The sequence below is a fragment of the Amphibalanus amphitrite genome, unplaced genomic scaffold, assembly GCF_019059575.1.
Source record: "Amphibalanus amphitrite isolate SeventyFive unplaced genomic scaffold, NRLGWU_Aamphi_draft 000420F_arrow, whole genome shotgun sequence".
In the NCBI taxonomy this organism is placed as follows: Eukaryota; Metazoa; Arthropoda; class Thecostraca; order Balanomorpha; family Balanidae; genus Amphibalanus; species Amphibalanus amphitrite.
In genome coordinates this window covers 231,101-248,714 of record NW_024881914.1, presented here as the reverse complement: position 1 = coordinate 248,714, position 17,614 = coordinate 231,101, and the positions used below count along the sequence as shown (strand labels likewise).

At 51.7% G+C, this 17,614-nt stretch overlaps 1 protein-coding gene across 1 annotated transcript; it reads left to right on the top strand.

Moving 5' to 3' along the window:
* Nucleotides 1–3,729: 3,729 nt before the first annotated feature.
* LOC122391073 (protein SOX-15-like) lies at nucleotides 3,730–10,099 on the top strand. Its single transcript, XM_043384636.1, has 5 exons — nucleotides 3,730–3,865; nucleotides 4,280–4,517; nucleotides 5,632–5,829; nucleotides 8,242–8,345; nucleotides 8,726–10,099. Exons 2-5 carry the CDS (start codon nucleotides 4,298–4,300, stop codon nucleotides 9,371–9,373), a joined length of 1,170 nt encoding a protein of 389 aa, XP_043240571.1. The 5' UTR covers nucleotides 3,730–3,865; nucleotides 4,280–4,297; the 3' UTR covers nucleotides 9,374–10,099.
* Nucleotides 10,100–17,614: the final 7,515 nt, after the last annotated feature.

Below are 17,614 nucleotides of genomic sequence, written 5' to 3'. Positions count from 1 at the left end.
TTCGGGGCTGAATGGCGCATTCAGGGATTTGGGGTCCGGCTCACAGCTCGCCGGAGCCTTATCGAAGCCGCCAGGCGGCACCACAATGGACCCTTGTATAATCGAGGCTCATAAACTTGGAAGACTCGGTATCGCATTGATGAGCGGCGATACAGGTAGCGAGCCAACAAACCCGCCGGTAATCAATCCCTTTAGAGAGGCGAATATTTCTGAAGCGAAGCCTTTGGCTGGCCACTTGTGCGATTTTTCATCACAGCAAGCCACCGCGCCGCGGCGGGCCCGGTAAAGTGCTGTGAAATTGGAGCGATACGGTTTAAAAATAAGCTGCGATACTGACACTATAACACGTCTAGGATGAATACCACCCAATGCCTCATTTGTGTTAGGCGTAAGTGCTGAGCAAGAGTTGCTAAAAAAAACATAGTTATGTTTCTGAATCTCAGTTCGTATCAATAAAGTGAATCGCATCGTATCGCAATCATGGGTATCGCGTCTTAAGAACGGCGCAAATACAAATAAGCACCTCCTGAAAATTAGCTACACCACAATCTCAAATCTTTCAGAGCATAAACACCCATTCACCTCAGCCATTGTATCATTGTCCTCAAAACACAACAACCTTCAGAGGGGCGTTGTTTCCAACTTTCATCGCACGCCTCCATTCCTCGGCGCTTTAGGCTCGACGGGAGTTTTTGAGTCGGATTTTAACGACCACAGCGCCGCGGATTATAATTGTTGTGACTAATCGAATACAGGGCGAGGTGACGTTATCCAGGCTTCATCTGGGCCGGCACGAAAACAAGAACACTAATCCGCGATTTCGGCGCGGCAAGATGGACTGATTGGCGGAGAGGAACTCGCCGGGGGTCCGACAGGGCCCGGCGGCCGGGTCGGCCGGGTCCTCCGCCCCCCGCCGCATTGCCAGGAGATGCTGAGCAGCGTGTCAGCTGCCTCGACAGAGGAGGAGGAGGTCTGTCAGACGGACGAGCGACCATGAGAAGGGTGGCAGATCATCGCGATGGTCTCTCTGACAGAAAGAAAGAGAGAAGAAGTGAGTGTTTTGTGAAAGGCATCAGCGGTCTGCGGTAGACAGTGTTGCTTGATCGAAAAAAGAAATAGGAATCCAGGCCCAATTGAATCTTTGTAATAAAAAAATCAAAGTCATCAATCTTTCATTAATTTGTACTAAAAGCACACAATTTGTATGCATCGTCTTATTTGGGACGAAAATGTTCAAACGTGTTTATGAACATTTTGTGCACCAGTGTTTTTTAATCAAACTGAAATTTGATACTTTATCGACTGATAATCAGCAGCACGGTTATTTCTCAGTCTTGCTCTAAATATAACGCATCGACGTTACAGAAAACTACACCTACTACCTACCTACCTACCTGCCGCGTTTCAAATGCGGCACGACAGAAGTCTTAGCTAGAAGTTGCCACCACACAAAGTCCAGTTGACCCGATACAGACTTCACCTGCCACACCGCCGTCGAAACACCAAACCGCCAACTCATTTCAGCATATGATTTGACTAATGACCTCCCAACTGACAATATCTGACCACAAAAATAGTCAAAAGAAGCCCCACAAAGGCCACGGAGGCAAACAGACGCCTGGCATCTCCGATCTCTGAGTGTTTGTGCTAGCTAAAAAACGCGGCCGGCTCGCGACACAATCATATCAGGTCCTCGGCGGGCCAGGCTGGGACTAACGACAGCCGATATCATCTGCGACCAGCGCAGCCGGGCGCGGGGTGGCCCGGGGTGGGTAGGGGTGGACGCACCCTAATCGGTTAGCTGGCGTGGAACTGTGCGCCGCGTGACGTGACTCGGCACGGGACGAGTAACGCGCGGACGCACGTTTTGATGGACTTGCGTTATCGTTCCAGTGCTCGGGTCACATCGCTGAGCGCGTAGGGAGCGCTTTGTGCCACCCTCTCCACCCCTTCCCCCTTGTTAGCGTGTCGCGGCGACTAATAGGTGACAGGCTGACGACAAATTTTCTGGCATGAGTAGCAGCGGAGTATCTGTGTTTTCTCTTCAGAGAGCTGTCTACGCTCAGGTAGCAAAGGGATCCGATCCACTTCGTTTGCCTTTTTTATTCGTATGAGAATGAAAGCTAGTACCTAAGCATTTTAAATATGAATGCCTCAGTGACGCCAACGGCCAATGTGTGCATAATCCAAACACATGTGTACCGACGCTATTCGTTTGTTATACTTTGCTCCTGAATGAAGTCATATAAAACCCTCGCAATGACAATTATCTCCTATCACACAACGACATGAGCATTTAGCGCCCAGCCATGACCCCGAACACCTTCTTAACTACCGCACCGATGCAATGTTGCACCGAGCCCCACCCTGTCCACCACATCTGAGCGCCGCCAGGGACTCAACCGGTCATCATTTGCACCCAGCTCTGGCACCCACCACCGGGGGTCCCACAAATCAGCCAGACCACACCCCCGCTGCACCCCATTTGTCACACGTAATGCGCCGGTATCATCATTTGGATTTACCGGAGAGTTATGCCTGCACGGGTGGTATTCCATTATATCGCCGGTGGTGTCCGGCTCGCTGCCCCTGGCGTCGTCGGTGTGGTGGTAGCGGTGGTCGGCAGGAGGAGAGGGAGCACAGTAGGTACTACGTGTGTGAGTTGAATTCCGACCGACCGGGTTAGGACTAGGAGCTTGATGGATTGGTGTTTGTTATAGTTCGAGTGCAATAGACGATGTGATCGACTAAACCATCCAGCCATACATTCCTCTTATCGAATTGGGCTTCATAACTTTCAAAGGAAGGACTTACTGCCCGAACTTACAATGTACAAAAGTAATTTATTTGCATAGTTATCCTAGCAGCAATTTACTCTGTGTTTGCTTCGAAGAATAAAAACAGCCTACATGCAAGTGTCTAAGTAGGTTTTTGCTCGTAAAACTCACATCTTGTAATTGCCATAGGACAATAAGAATTTATATCGAATGTGTGCCTATTATCAGGCTATGTCAAGCAGCACCAGAGACGGTACTTCGCCATTATCATGCCCCGCCTCACTACAAACACCCAGCTGCGGCTGACTATGGTCTCCGGATGTGTCCACGGGTGGCGCCGCTTTGAAGCACGTTTGGCAAACATGCAGTCTCTTGTCATACGGCCGTGACAGCAATGTGTGCACTGTGAATACATCAAGCAGCGTTCCTCAGCAGGCACGTGCACAGGACCCTCCCCCCCCCCCCGGCTGGACCGCGACGGCAAACTCCAAACAAAACGCGTCCCAGGACGGTAGACACGCCATGCTGTCTGCTGGCAGTTCTCAGGTTCCGGCGGGGGCCGAACAGACGCCCTCGCGCCAGCCGCCCCCGCCGCCGCCCCAAAACCAAACAGGGCGCACAGGGTCGCCTGTTTGTCGCACCGGGTATTTTCGGCGGCGGTCGCGCAGGGCGCGAATTCCAGCGCCGCCACCAGGTGTTTCAGGGAGATCAATCAGCTGGCTCGACCATTGTACCGTCTCTGTGCCATTCACACTTTTGAACGGAGCCTTTCAGACGCGCACAATGCGTGGTCATTTACAATTCCTTTCAACCGGCGGTGGCGGCGGCCAATCGCAGGCCGCCGTCCGCTTCCTGGGCGGAGCCTGACATTGTTCTCGGCCGATCGATTGGTCGGCGCTGGTGACGTCATGGCCGGCCCGGCTGAAGTGCCGACGCCGCACAATGCGGCCGGGGCCGGTCAGTTTTTTGGAAAGTTTGACACAAGCGGGCTGTTTCTTGCGCATTGAAGAAAAACCCCCGCGTCGGAGTGTCATTATCTGGCTGGTGTGTGTGCAGAAGTGTTCCGATTATCTGCAAGTGTTTACCAGGTAAGCTGGGTTGGTTGCTGGGCCAGAAGTCGCTCATGCTCGAGGTTTCGGGGCTGCAACAGTGCGCATGAGCGAAGCTGGCAGTGTGCCAACTCACTGCCGGGCTGCGCTATGGATGTTCGGTGTTCCCAAACATTTCAATGTAAAGCACAGATAACTGATACGCACTGATCATTGCTACGCCACGCATTCAATACTCAATGCTGCTTATTCACAAATCCCATGAAATAACCCAGGCTTCCAGAAAGACACATAAGATACGATTCGATGGACCTTTTTTGGCAATGCTGGAAGTCTGCCTGCGAAATCTACGTTCGGTGTGCCTTTTATTGCGATGGGTCTCACTTTTGTATTTTTCCGAAACTTCTAATGAATGTGGATCACGGTGACATCTTGGTTTGTGTTCCATTCCAGTCGCCACACTCGATTACCATGCAACAGATGGAGAGCGGTAGCCCGTCGCCGGCCAGTATCGGATCCAGCGTGGGATCCGGGTCCAGCGCCGGGTCCGGATCCGGGGCGGCTGGTTCCGAGAAGTCGGAGCACGTGAAGCGGCCGATGAACGCGTTCATGGTGTGGTCGCGGATGCAGCGGCGGCGCATCGCGCAGGATAACCCCAAGCTGCACAACAGCGAGATCTCCAAACAGCTCGGTAAGCCAGGGGCTGATGAGTGATGGAATCTCAGCACAAGTTGGCGAGTAGGGGCTACAGCCCCTGGAGATCGTGAAGTTTTGAGTGTCCTCGAAAGACCGTAATTGTTTTGAACTAGGGTGAAGTGTTCACAAATTTCGAACAATGTGATGTTGATTTATCTTTCAGTAACGTTGGGATATGCTTGATGATAATGTTAATTCATAACTTTTTTATCCATGCGACAGTTTCAGCTACTTTTGTATGGTTATAATATGAAAATAGTGCAATTAGTTGTTATATTCCTGTTAAATGTGTATTATTTAAACTACCAAATCAGCATGGCCAAATTAGAAAGAGCTTCCTACGATCTTTCCTATTCGTCACAACAGATGATAATTATCAGCTGTTGTCTCGACCGACCGATTGGTCGGTGCTGGTGACAGAAAGTGAAGAAATTGAGTAGAAAGTGAATGATTGAATAATTGAATCACTCACCTTCTGCCAACGTTCACACCGACTGGTAGTTTCGACAGGCAGAATTCATCTTCTGCCAACCTTTCATGGCGCGCAATGAATAATATCTCTGCAAGGCAGCCCGCAGTAAATTTAAATTCCAACTCTCCAACGGCGCCGTCGCCGCCCGCGGGCTACCCGCGACGAATCGGCCGGCGCGGTGCTAGCGGCCTGTGCCGCCGCGCAGTCGCCGTAACCGCCGAGCTAGGCGCCTAGCCGGCGTCGCAGTTCCCGGCTCGGCACAACCCGCGCGTCGCAGTCTCCGGGCCGCCGCCGGCCAGCCGGCACAACCCGCGCGCGCTGAGGCGCTCGGTCGTCGCTGCGAGTGATGTGTCGCTGGGGATTGGGTGTACTTTTGAACTGTGGTTTGGATGCCGGCGTGTGTTACTCGTGCGGGTGAAGGACGTGCTCTGAGGTGGTCCGCCGGCACCGCCACCGGAGGTGCCGTATTGCCCCAAAGTGGCGCGGAGCGATAGTTATGCAAATTTATCGCCACTGCGCGGTTTGTAAATTACCCAAGGCTAGTGGACTACCCCCAGCCACGCAACGGCAACCCGCGTTGGGCAGCGTAGAAGCCACAACCACCCTCGTCGTATCTTCAACCCGCACTCTTCCTCAGGTGCACAATGGAAGGTGCTCTCCGAGGCCGAGAAGCGACCGTTTATCGACGAAGCGAAGCGGATTCGGGCGCAGCACATGCAGGACCACCCGGACTACAAGTACCGACCGCGCCGCAAACCCAAGCCGATGAAGAAGAACGAGCCGTTCCCGTACCCGTACCCGCACGTGGCGCTGGAGCCGGTCCGCGGAGCCACAGGTCAGTGAAGGGAGGGGGTCAGTACGGGAGTTACGGGTCAGTGAAGGGAGGATTGTGTGTGTACTGTGTGGGACGGGACAGCTCAGCCGGGGTTGTTGTAACTGCCGCAGGCTCATAGGCGTTCGTGCCGGCTAGAGAAGAGTGGAGGCTGAAAGGAGTTTCAAAAGCTGTGGGGGAAGAGAGAGGACACTTGTTAAATATTGATCTTCACTAAGTGTATTTACAAACATTCTAGGAATTGTGTGACATCAATCACCTTTCATTTCATATTGTCAAGATAAATCGCATCAAGTTAAGCACAAATATTTTCTTAACACAACAATATTACATTTCCAGTCGACGGAAATCACTTAGTTTCACAAAAAAACACCACTGACTGTCATTTGATCGGCCTCTTCACATCACCAACGTCTCACTGAAACACGGCACGAGCCAGCCATGGGACCACCTCCGACCATGGCGCTCTATAACCGGGTCCGTCCAGCGATATCTCAATAGCAGTCAGGGCCAATTTACCCGGCGTAAATCACGGCGCTAAGCGGCTCCTCCACGGGCCTCAAGGCTGCTGGAGGATTAGTGAGCTGAAGGGCGGCGGCGGCGGGGAGCGGAGGGCTGCCGAGGGACCACGGAGGGACCGCGCAGGGGTGGCCGTCCCTCCGTCCGACCATCCCTCGGAGGTGACGGACCGGAGCCGGATTGAACGCTGATCGATGTGTGCGCGCGGAGATAAGCCGAGCCCAGAGAAGATTGAGGAATGCCTGATTTAATTGTGGGGCGCGACGTAGGCAAGAAAAGGGTTTGGAAAAGTTGGCGCATCGGTTATTTAAAAAGCATTTAGACTATTGGATCTTTATCTTGATCGAATCACAATGTTGCAAGAGTTTGGTCATTGAATTGTTATTGAAACAGAAATGTTTTTTGAATTCTAATGATGTAAATTGTACCGAATAAGACCAGGGATAATAGCAATGGCATCACCACACTAGTATCATCTAAGCCCCTAACATCGTAAACATTATGCAGCTTATCATATGAAAGCCAGCTCACCACTCCGCTCCACTTTCTATTCCCGTTCTACCCGCCCCTCCCTGCTCTCCCCTCCCAGCCTCCGCCCAGTCGGCGCGGCGCCCGAGGTGTACGCTGCGCGCTGTCGACGTTTGCGGCGCGGCGCGCGGTGACGCGGCAGTCCCGGCGCGCGGCTGAAACAAAAGCAGACAGCGGGACGCCCCGTCTCATCTGGTGGCATTGTCTGACCGGTATTGTCGGCCGTGCCCGCAGCAGAGTCCGCCTGCAACTCACCGTCCGACACAGCGGCTCTGATGTCGCCTTTGTGCCCACAGACAGGCCAGGAATGATGAAATTTTCCCACACGATCGGCATAAGTGCGTTGAAATGCTTATATTTCGGAACATTGGCAATGTTTGCGAGGTAGCTGTAAGTAAATTGCATTTCATGCTTCCCATCATGAAAAATGTGACATCAACACATTTTGCTACTCAGCACTTCCAGACCTACGGTCGTTCAATTCGCTTCGAGGGCGGGCGGAGCGACCGCCACTGGTGCGCCATTACCGGCTCCGTGCCTTAAACGGCGCAGTTTATGGACACTTTGTTGTCGGAGGCGACCGTGCCAATTGTTTCCAACTGTGAGCGGTGGGCGATTCGAGCTCGACCGCTGTGCGCTCTGCGGTCTGGTCGGCTGCATGCTGGGATGCAGAGGGGTTGATTCTGGGCAGCACCTGGCTCAATTGGGTGGTACTGCGGATCAGGCTCTGTCTGAATCAGGTCACAACTACCTCTGGTTATCATAGTGATGAGAATAAATGCAACGGAGCGATTTCATGCGGCAATCCGGTGAATTTTTAGCACTAAATCTACCTTGGTTTGACTCAGTGTGACTCTCCATTCCGCCTACTCTGACTCAGTGGCAGTGTGACTCAGAGCTGCTGGCTCCGACTGTGCTGTTCGTTTCCTGTCCGTTTGAATCACGCCAAACTGCTGATCACGCCGGACCAATCGGACCCCCGGCGGGGAGTGTCCGGGCCAAACTGTGCGCTGAGAGGAGAGGTGTGGCTGGGAGGTGGTGGACCGAATGAGAGTCACTCTTGGAGAGTTCTGGTTGAGAAGTGGTTCCTGTTTGTGTGATGTGTTATGACGACACCTAAAAATAACTGGAGGTGATGGTTTTTAGATTAGTTACAACTTAGCGCTCCTCACCAGTAGCCGTGCTCTCTGTTTCACGAAGGAGAGCCCACTACTCAGAGCACTAGAGCACAGCACAAAACACATACCTATGCTGTTTTTAATTAACTTTCTAGCTAGTCCAGTCCTCTAGTAATCTAGTCCAGTCCAGTCCAGTCAAGTACTTGAAAATTCCGCTTAAATCTAACAACCGTTTTTTCTCTGTTCGCAGGATTCCCCGGCGCAATGTCGTCTTACTACAGTAACGGCTACAACCCATTCGCGGCAGCTCACATGGCAGCGGCGGCGGCTGCGGCAGCGGCTCAAACTGCCCAGGTGAGATGCTCAGACGAGCTGGGAGTGCCGGCGGCGCGGCCTCAGTGCACGGTTGTGAAGCCGGCACATGCTGGGATCGGAATGGGTCATTATGGGCACGGTTTGAATGCTCAACAGCTGACTGTAGGTTGCATTGGATGACAAAAGGACTTAGATATGAAGGGTCACTGTTAGTTCTAGTGAAAGAGGAATCAAATTTGTCCTTGATATTTATGTGTTTTTTGGCAGTCTTTGGTCCCAGTTCACCAGCCCCAATGACATTAACGAGCATTTTCGCCTATACCTAACAATCTACCATAATAAGAAGCAAACATTTCAACTGTTTTGCAGAATCCAATCTTTTTACTTCAAAGCTTAAATCCCATTCTGTTCATTCACAGGTCTCTGGTAGCTCGATGTATTACAACAACCCAGCGGCGTACTCCACGCTGGCGCCATCTCTTGGCGCGATGTCTCAGCCCACCTACACTAGCGCCACCTCGGCAGCAGCTCTCAACAAACAGTACGAGCAGCGCCTCGCCGAGTATCAGCGTGCCGCCACGGCAGACTTCCAGCAGCGTGCTTCCCCGGAGCAGCCCGCCAAGTACCCTGAGCCCAGCAAGTACCCGACGCCCGACCCTACCAAGTATCAGACCTCCGAGCTCGGAAAGTACCAGACCGCGGAGCTCAGCAAGTACCCGAGCTCCGAGCTCGCCAAATACCACAGCGCCGACCTAAGCAAGTACGCCGAGGCCAAGCCGGAGGCGGGCCGTGGATACGGTGTCGACGCGTTCCGTCCTTTCGAGGTCAAACCAGAACCGAGTCGCTCTCCCGAGTCGGTCCCGGCCGCGCCCCAGCTGCCCCTCGGGTACACTAACGAGGCCCTCGCAGGTCTGTACCAGCAGACGCCAAACCCGTACCAGTACGCTGGCCTGCAGGCGAGCCACGCGACGCCAGCGGCCGGGCAGCAGGCGGGGTACGGTACCGCCGCGTACGGTACCGCGGCTGGGTCCGGGGAGTACCGGAGACCGCTGTCTGTACTCTTCTGAGCAGAACGTGAGTTAAAGAAACTAAGACAGAAATTCAAATCGGACGTGTCTTTGTCCATGTCACCTACGCGTCCTAGCATATCTCCTTGCTTCTAAGGAGCCTGTCTTTAGATTCTTAGGACTTGCTAAAGCTGAGATAATATTCCATTTTCTAGAGTTTCTGCTAAGAAAAGTGTAAATTTACAGCTAAGACGACTGCGTAGCTGTACGGCAGCTTTCTGATCGGCTCGACTCCGAGCAACGTGTGGACCAATTGTCCTTCGAGGTGCATCTGTGATATGATTAGATCTAAGACTGAAACGTTGTTGCGATTGATGAGTGTTTCCCACTTGTTGGGAAAATGTCCCATGTTGTGTGATGTGGTTTGCCATAGGGTAAATTGAGATGTTCTCTGCTCAGGAATGCGTTTTGTATATACTTCATATCTTTATTCAGAGCTTGTAGTAAAGCAAGGCATTTCGTTTTTGTAGTTCCTTGATAGTGTGGCTTCTACGATAGATGCTTTAAGTCAATGTCAGTCATGGAGCGTATCTCTACACGTTTCAGTCCTCTTGACCGCAATGGTTTCGTTTTTCGTAGCCATTTTGTCAAGTGGCCGTCTATTTTTATATATTTATCGCTACCAACTGAAGTTCCTATCTAGACATAATCTTATGATGATTTGTCTTCTGTGAATGGTTCTGGTTTTGTATCAATTGTGCTAAGATGAATAAAATTCAACAAATGTATGCTCGTACATCAGTTAGCGAAAAAAGCGGCTTGGTAACGTTCAATGTTCATGTATGTCTCCTCTCTGTTTGTCTGTCTGTCTGTGTTTCTGTCTGTCTGTCTCTCTTTCTCTCTCTCCCTCTCTCTCTCTCTCTCTCTCTCTCTCTCTCTCTCTCTCTCTATCTCTCTCCCTCTCTCCCTCTCTCCCCGTCTCTCTTGCTCTCCTACCGCCGCTACATATGTGATTCTCGCCACCCCCTCTGATCATCTTTCCCCATAAGATCTTTTGATGAGAACCGACATAGACAAACATGTAATCGATCGGATCGCCGACACCACGATCCACTCTCCCAACTGCTGGCCACTACTCTCCAAAGACATAGGACCAAGTCAGCAGTCAAAATGAGCACATCGCTCAGCCGGCAGCCCCGGGGCGGTCCGCGGTCCTCCAGTCCGCAGAGTGGCACACCAGAGGCGGATGGGGTCGCGTGCCGACGCCGATCGGTGTCGCAATTAGCGCGGCTCTCGCGCCACTTCCGCCGGTGGCCAATCGGCGCGTTTCGCGCCATTAGCGGCGGCCGGGTGGTGCGCCTCCCGCCGCCCGTCAACTATGATAAACAGCCGCGGGCATAATACCGCCGACACCGATCGGTGGGTGTGCAGTCTGACGAGGGACGACGATCCGCAGCAGCCGCTGGTGTGGTCCGGCGACCACAGAGCGCTCAGAGGGGGCTGGATGTAAATAACACAGAAACTGCACTCACAAAGGTCTTTTCGTTTATGTGTGTAAGACTTAAACGAGACGGTGACAATCGAAACGCCTCTGAATGACTCTGGATAGAAGTTGTCATGCTGCACTTAATAGGACACAAGACATGTCTCCCTTACCTCGTCACACTCTTATCCCCCCCACCAAAAAAAAAAAAAAATGTTGCTGCATCGGTAAGTGGAACGTATGCTGAAGAGGACTTTCAATGGTCTTTAGAGAAAACAAATTGCGACATGGCTACATTGAAGGAAGAAATTTGCTGCACTTATGCAACATGACGAAGCATTTCATCGAATGAAACCCCGTCCTCACAAACCCACGTTTTCTGCAGCGTTGGCCCACATCAATAGCCGCTGGTTCTGAGCCGGGGAAGTATATCATCGGCTCCGACGATTCTTCGACAGAGGCGAGGCAGAATCGAACTCGACGGAGGCCGGCCGACCGACAATGCGGCCAAAATTACCAGGGGAGCAGAGAATGGTCGAGCAGCGGTGCAGATTGGATTTTCACAGCCTCTATGGCGACATAATACCAAGGAGACGTGGAAAGCGGGGAGCTTTAAACAAATCTGACTGAAAGAAAGAAGACAACATTGAGACATAATCCTGAATGAGACTATTATCCGCTCCCTCTTTGATGAAGTTCTTTGATCAAGGAAACCGCTCTCGTCGGGACATTCTTAATAAAAAATTGCAGCCTGAAAAAAATGTTTTGCCCTTTGCCGAATAGGATGGAGATTAATTGTAAAGAGAGAAGAGTGTTTGAGGATGTCTTCTGACTATCTTCAACACGTCTTATCCTTTGAGTTTTGCGCCATTTATCTGCGTTTTTTGACAAACACACATCACTGGCTCATCAGACTATTCAGCGCAGGCAGGTAACGTTTAAACGAAGCACTTATTTTTTATGCATTGACATTACTGAAGCAATTTCCAAATAATGACTCTTGCTGTTTACCCTGCTGAGATGGTTGGCATAAGTTTATGTGCCTTGTTCAGCGGGGACCTTTATTAACAAAAGAAACTTACCACTGCGGTTATTTCCTGTGATAGGCGTTGAAAACCAAAATCTTATGATGGGCGCAAAGTGGGCAGTAATCGCCACGCCGTGTGTGGATCGCTAATGATTGTAAATACGAAATACATACACACAATTACGTCATTCAATTCAATAGCGAATGCTCTTCTTAACAGCCCAGCAAGCCTAACAAAGCAGTTTTTAGTTCCTGCCACAGACCAACTGAAGACGAAATAGGCATTCGAAACGCGTTTTGGTCTGTTAATAGATAAATATAATTGAGGAATAAACTTTGTACTACTACTTGTCAGCATGAATCAAAACAGGTTTTAGTTATTTGTGTCATCTTTTTAGCATAGCATATCCTACTGGTTTGTCGGTCTTTGATGCAATGCGGGCTCCTCACACTGCGGGAGCGGCACTCCTCCGGCTCTCCGGTGCTCTGTCTACTCAGCACAATAATGGAATCCATTAGCATGATTGATTATCCGAACGGCTGCCCTCTCATCTTGTCTGCGCGCAGCTTTTTTGCGACAATGATCCGGGCGTTTTTCCAGAATTCGCGCGCCATTCTCATTTGTAGCGTCGCTTCCGGGGCGGCCGGCGGCGCTCTGCGACGCATCGTAGACGCTTCCGGCGCATTCGTCAGCGTCGTTAAAACATCGCGCCGAGCGGCGGCCGACGCCCGGCGCAGGATGGCAGATCTGCATCAGAAAGCCATCGGCCCACCGTCTGTTTTGATCTGCGCAAAAAGGCCAGTATTGATGTCCTACCATTGGTCGAGGGTGAGCGGGCACGCCGTGGGCCCGGCGGGGCGCCGGCGGGCCCCGAGCCACCGATGGGGTCCGTTCCGGCCCGCACAACGAGTTCCGACGGTGTGTGCTAGCGGTAAAGATCCGGCCGCTCGACATAGGTACTTCCGGCATTGTTCCAGCGCTGGGGCGGGCTGACGATGCCGGTGCTCATGTTTTGGAAGCTCGTGAGCAGGGTGGTGTGACGCTCTCAAGTGTTGTGGAGGTCGTCGGAGGCGAGCAAAACATCCTCGTGGTGACCGTTGCATCATGGGAAAATTCCGGAACGTCCATGGCATCCGACCCTCGAGCCGCCTCAAAAGTCGTGTGCCTGTGTCTCGCGGTTGACTTAGGGCCGACTTGGGTGAACGACGCGTCTCGGAGAGAGAGGAGGGAGATCGTCGGCCATGTTATTGTTGGCTCAAAGCCGCGCCCAAAGCTCGGAAAGAAAAACGAAAACTCCCTCAAAGATAACAGAGCCAGAATACAAACAGACCGATTATTTTGCTTGACTCCCTCTTTGCCGGCCGGCGGCGCGGCGCCATTGTGTGAGATGAATATCCAAAGTAGACAAATGGCAGGCTATCACGCCTATCTGTTGACCGTAAATCTCGGGACGGGACTGGAGATGTTGACTCAGATGTACGCCGTCGAACGGGGCCGTGAGAAGAAGGCGTGGAGCAGGAACTTCGGTAGAAAACTGGGTGTTTCGGAAAACTTGGACGTCCCAGAACTATTAGGAATCTGAAATCAAGTAGCAGCTTTTGGACACTCAAGCATTGAAGGATGTTTTCTTTACGACTCTTAATGCAATGTCATTGAGCGCGGGGCAGTGCGGCATCATCTTATGTCAAACGAATAATTGCATATAAATATATTCATTATTCACTTAATTATTTATTCAGTTTCATGTCATTGCATATACTCCTGACCCTTCAATGATTGCCCCTTTGGAGAGACCCCACATGAAAGTTAACAAGTTCCCTGTTCACCTGCCCCCCCCCCCCCGAGTTTCCAGGGCTTCTGAATGATATCCGGTGAATAAATGTCATTCAGTGCAGTTGGACCAGCTTCCTCTATTTACCGTAGCTCAAACATCTCACCGTTCCACGAAGCCAGAGAGTTCATTCAGCGTCCATGGCTGGGGCAGCACTGCCCGGAGGCAGTCAGCAAACTCCCCCTGTGTCCCTGTTGCCGATTTGGTGGCCGCGACTCTGAGCCGAACGCGGCGCACCGCATACGAATGCGTCGTGTCCCTTTCTGCGCTGACAGCGGCACCTCATATAAAAATAGCCCGAGGCATGTCAACACCACTGCGCCAATATGATCTTCATGTGTTTTGTGTGGCAACAATGCGCCGGCTTTGATTGAATCTTTCCACCCTTTGATAAGATTGCTCTGAAAAGCCGGACCATAGAAATCTTTGTCAGCGGCGCGAAATGGAGTTCTGCGTTACTGGAATAATGCGGTTAGCGGTGCCAGGGAGCCCATAAGCAGTGGCCGAGTGAGACGGCCGCAGTGGCGGAGTGAATAAAGACATCCCCCGGGGGGATCTGACGTGCCGAGATTACACCAGAGGGACGGGTGATTGGCGGCACGGGGGACCGTTACCCCTGCAGGGGACGGCAGGAGACCCACCGCCGCGACCAGAGGGGGATTAGTCAACGCACCAGAGATAATCAATTGGGCGGCATCTGGTTTGATTTGGAAAAGTGAGGGATACGGTTGAGTTAAACGAAGTGAGTGTGTTAAGGGTCAATAAATTTATGCGTTGACGTAGCCATTCAATTTACCAGTGAAAGTCTTCTGCAAGCATCAAACGATTAATTTGCTTATTTTCATACATGCCTGATGTAGGACGCCGGTAAAAAGACAAAAACTTGAGATAGAATCTTGAATTGACTTAAGAACGAATATACCGATAGATGATTGCGGCGTCAGGTGACGTAAAATGTGGAAAGTCAACCGTTCGAAATTGCTGAGCGCTAAGACGTTATAGCTTGTCACCCTACCAATCCCATCCTTAAGCGCAATTACCCCACCTGCCAGCCTACCGGTGCACCCGGCTCGTCCCGCGGCCCTCCGCAGACGCCCGTCGCCGCCTTCTCACACCTGTGCAGTGCTGAGTCAACATAACGCCCGGGTGTCTGTCTGGCCGGTGGCGACGCGGGGGCCCGCGTCCGGTCGCGGCACGTGCAGTGCATCTGTGCAAACGCCTGCAGCGCGGCCCGGCACCACTCCCTGTTGTTAAACAGAGGACTGTGTTTGACCGCAGGTCACGACCGTGGCCTCTGGGCCCTCGGAATGGGGAGGAGAGGGCGTGCAGTGTGGCTCTCCCGACGGTCCTTCACTGGCGTCGGAATGCGCTGACGCCGTGATTTTACAACATGTCACCTTCCGACCTCATGACTCGACTGCAACGGGTGGACGCTGCAGTTAAATTCCAGAAATGGTTCGAGCTGCGAGCCGTGAAGGCGTCTATTGATTTAGTCAATAATTGATGGTGGTTGGCACTCGGTGAATGGCAAAGAATGGAGCGCGCTCGGCTGTCGGGCGCACCGTCCTGTTTATCATTCCGTGTATGTTTGGTTTACCTTTGTCCCACTCCCACTGCATTAGGCAGACAGACAATGCAACGCCGCTGCCCTTCGTCACCATTGTCTCGGCCAAGATGGATCGTTTTATGGCGAATTTACAAGACAAAATGAGCCTTATTAATTATACAAGAGAGCCGCATTGTGCGGGTGACATCGATGTAGTTTCCGGGGCGCGGTGCAAATGGGCCCGCCTGTGTCTATGGGGGTTAGTCGGGGCGGTCGCGACTATAGCCACACCTGATTGCGTCATATTGATCTGGTCCGCGGGTATTGTGGCTGTCATTGAGCCGCCACGAGGAGAAAGGATCAGCCTGGGAGGGGTGTCAGAGCCGCGGAGGGCCGCCGGCGCTTCAGGAGGCTCTGTCGAGAGGGATGTCTAGAGGGAATGGGGCTGTGGGGTGACGGAAGAGTGACTGTGATGACTGATAAGTTTAATTGGACCGGGTGACAGTTTTGAAGAAATACGTTATAACTTATCTGCGTTTTTCCAGTCCATGGCTCGAACACGCAAAGTGGAAATACTCGGGAATACCTAATTCACACATCTAGACACAATGATCACATGAAATAAGACACAATAAACGAATATGACGCAAAAAATATGACAAAGAAACGAAAAAACGGAGACGCTAAATTTTCGTCTTAAATTTTCAGTTTTTGCTCTTACGCTAGAAAAAAACATTGAAAAATTATGCGCGTTTTAATAAAAAAATGCTGTTGGAGCCAAACATTAAAAAACGGTCGAAAGTTCCATTTTTCAAGCATTTTTATTTCACATAGTCAACGAGTTAAAATCAGTTAGGGCTATGCGGATTTTTGCATGAATTTTTCGTTGATGAATGAAACTATTTCCCGGTTTTTGTAATATAATATTATTGATAAGCAATAATAGCGACAAACAAATGAACAGCACAGACAAGAGTGACTTTGTTGCCATCCGCCAGCACCCGCCCGGACGCGGACGCCGTTGCTGGCTCACTAACCCCCGCCGGTCAGACGTCGTTGGGCGATTGACAGAGCGGATCTGCACGTTCCCATTCACCGGCCGATAAAAACCGAGCCAGCGCGCCGATCGCGACGCGCTCCATTCAGCGGCGATCGCACCAGTCGCTCGTCCATCACTTGGCTTCAGTTCCAATTAAAAGGCATTCTGCGGCGCCGCGCCACCTTCGTCTACCCCGTCACCGGCCCGGAGACACTCGCGGCGCGGCAGGCCGCCAATGCGACTATTGTGGCGCCTGGGTGGCGCGTGCGCCGCATATATGTCTGTCGTAATGTGGCGCAATACTGGGTAGGCGCGACCGATTAGCACTGGCGTCCGTTTGTATAGGAGCGGAGGATGTCTGAAAGCAGTCAGTTTTTGCTGTCAGAGACGATGAGCCGTGTTAATTTCTGGTCTCAGGAGTATCAAAACATACCATTAACACTCTTTTCTGCTAGGTATTCATTTTTTAAGACGGACTAACGGTACAGTAACGATGTCCCGGACTATCATTGCAACTGCGTCATTTTTACCTAGACATGGATGACGAACCAGGGGCACACTATTGTTTTTGAATGCCTGAGTGTTTTGCCATTAATTTTATGAAAAGTGGGATCGAAAGACTTACCGAAGCTCATCTTCTTCTTCAAAGTCAATCAATTTAAAGTGGGAGCACAACAAAGATTGTTGTCAATAAAATTCAATACAACTCTTCGGCGACTCCAGATTCTGCAAGTAGCGTGTACTGTATAATATGCATGCTTATGTTCTCGACTGCTCTTTCCTTTCTCTCTCGCCGGTATAACCACTAGCATGACTACGCAATATTTTTCTACAGAGCCGTCGATCATTTCCTGACAGCCCTGGTAAAAGATACACGTTCTCCTCTATGATCTGCAGCCTCTCAGACCAGCCATCCGAAAAAGCAGAAATGGTGCAGCATTCACCGAAATGGCGGCTGTGTGTCGGCGTCTGTAGGATATATTTCTCCCGCGGGCCCCCTGCCGGCATCATTAGGCCCTCGGCGGAAGACAGACCGCCATTTTGTTGGCACACAGACGGTGGATCTGGCAGCATCTGGCAGCGCCACAGCTCATGCTGCTCTCGGTGATGGATGACACCATAAAGAGGTCGTTTGTGGCGATCGTCCGTCACGTCCGAGCCAACAGACAGCGACGCCGCGGAAGGAGCCGGGAGTCCGACCTCCCTCCACCCCTCCCTCCATCCCCTCTTCCCCGAGTCTCCCTCCCCAGGATCCTCTTGTCCCTTTCAACACGCGCCGCCACCAATGCGACCTAACCAGAGTCAAAAAGGCCAGTGCGGGCTGATATAACTCGAAACGCATTATCGGGAAGAATGTAGCCTATTGGAGAAGGG

What these genes read in the sequence shown, in the direction of transcription:
- LOC122391073 (XM_043384636.1), top strand. Translation starts at nt 4,298, where the DNA reads ATGCAACAGATGGAGAGCGGTAGCCCGTCGCCGGCCAGTATCGGATCC. An exon ending in GCCGGTCCGCGGAGCCACAG is followed by an intron (nt 5,830 to 8,241) that starts GTCAGTGAAGGG and finishes CTCTGTTCGCAG; the next exon opens with GATTCCCCGGCGCAATGTCG. An exon ending in CAGCGGCTCAAACTGCCCAG is followed by an intron (nt 8,346 to 8,725) that starts GTGAGATGCTCA and finishes GTTCATTCACAG; the next exon opens with GTCTCTGGTAGCTCGATGTA.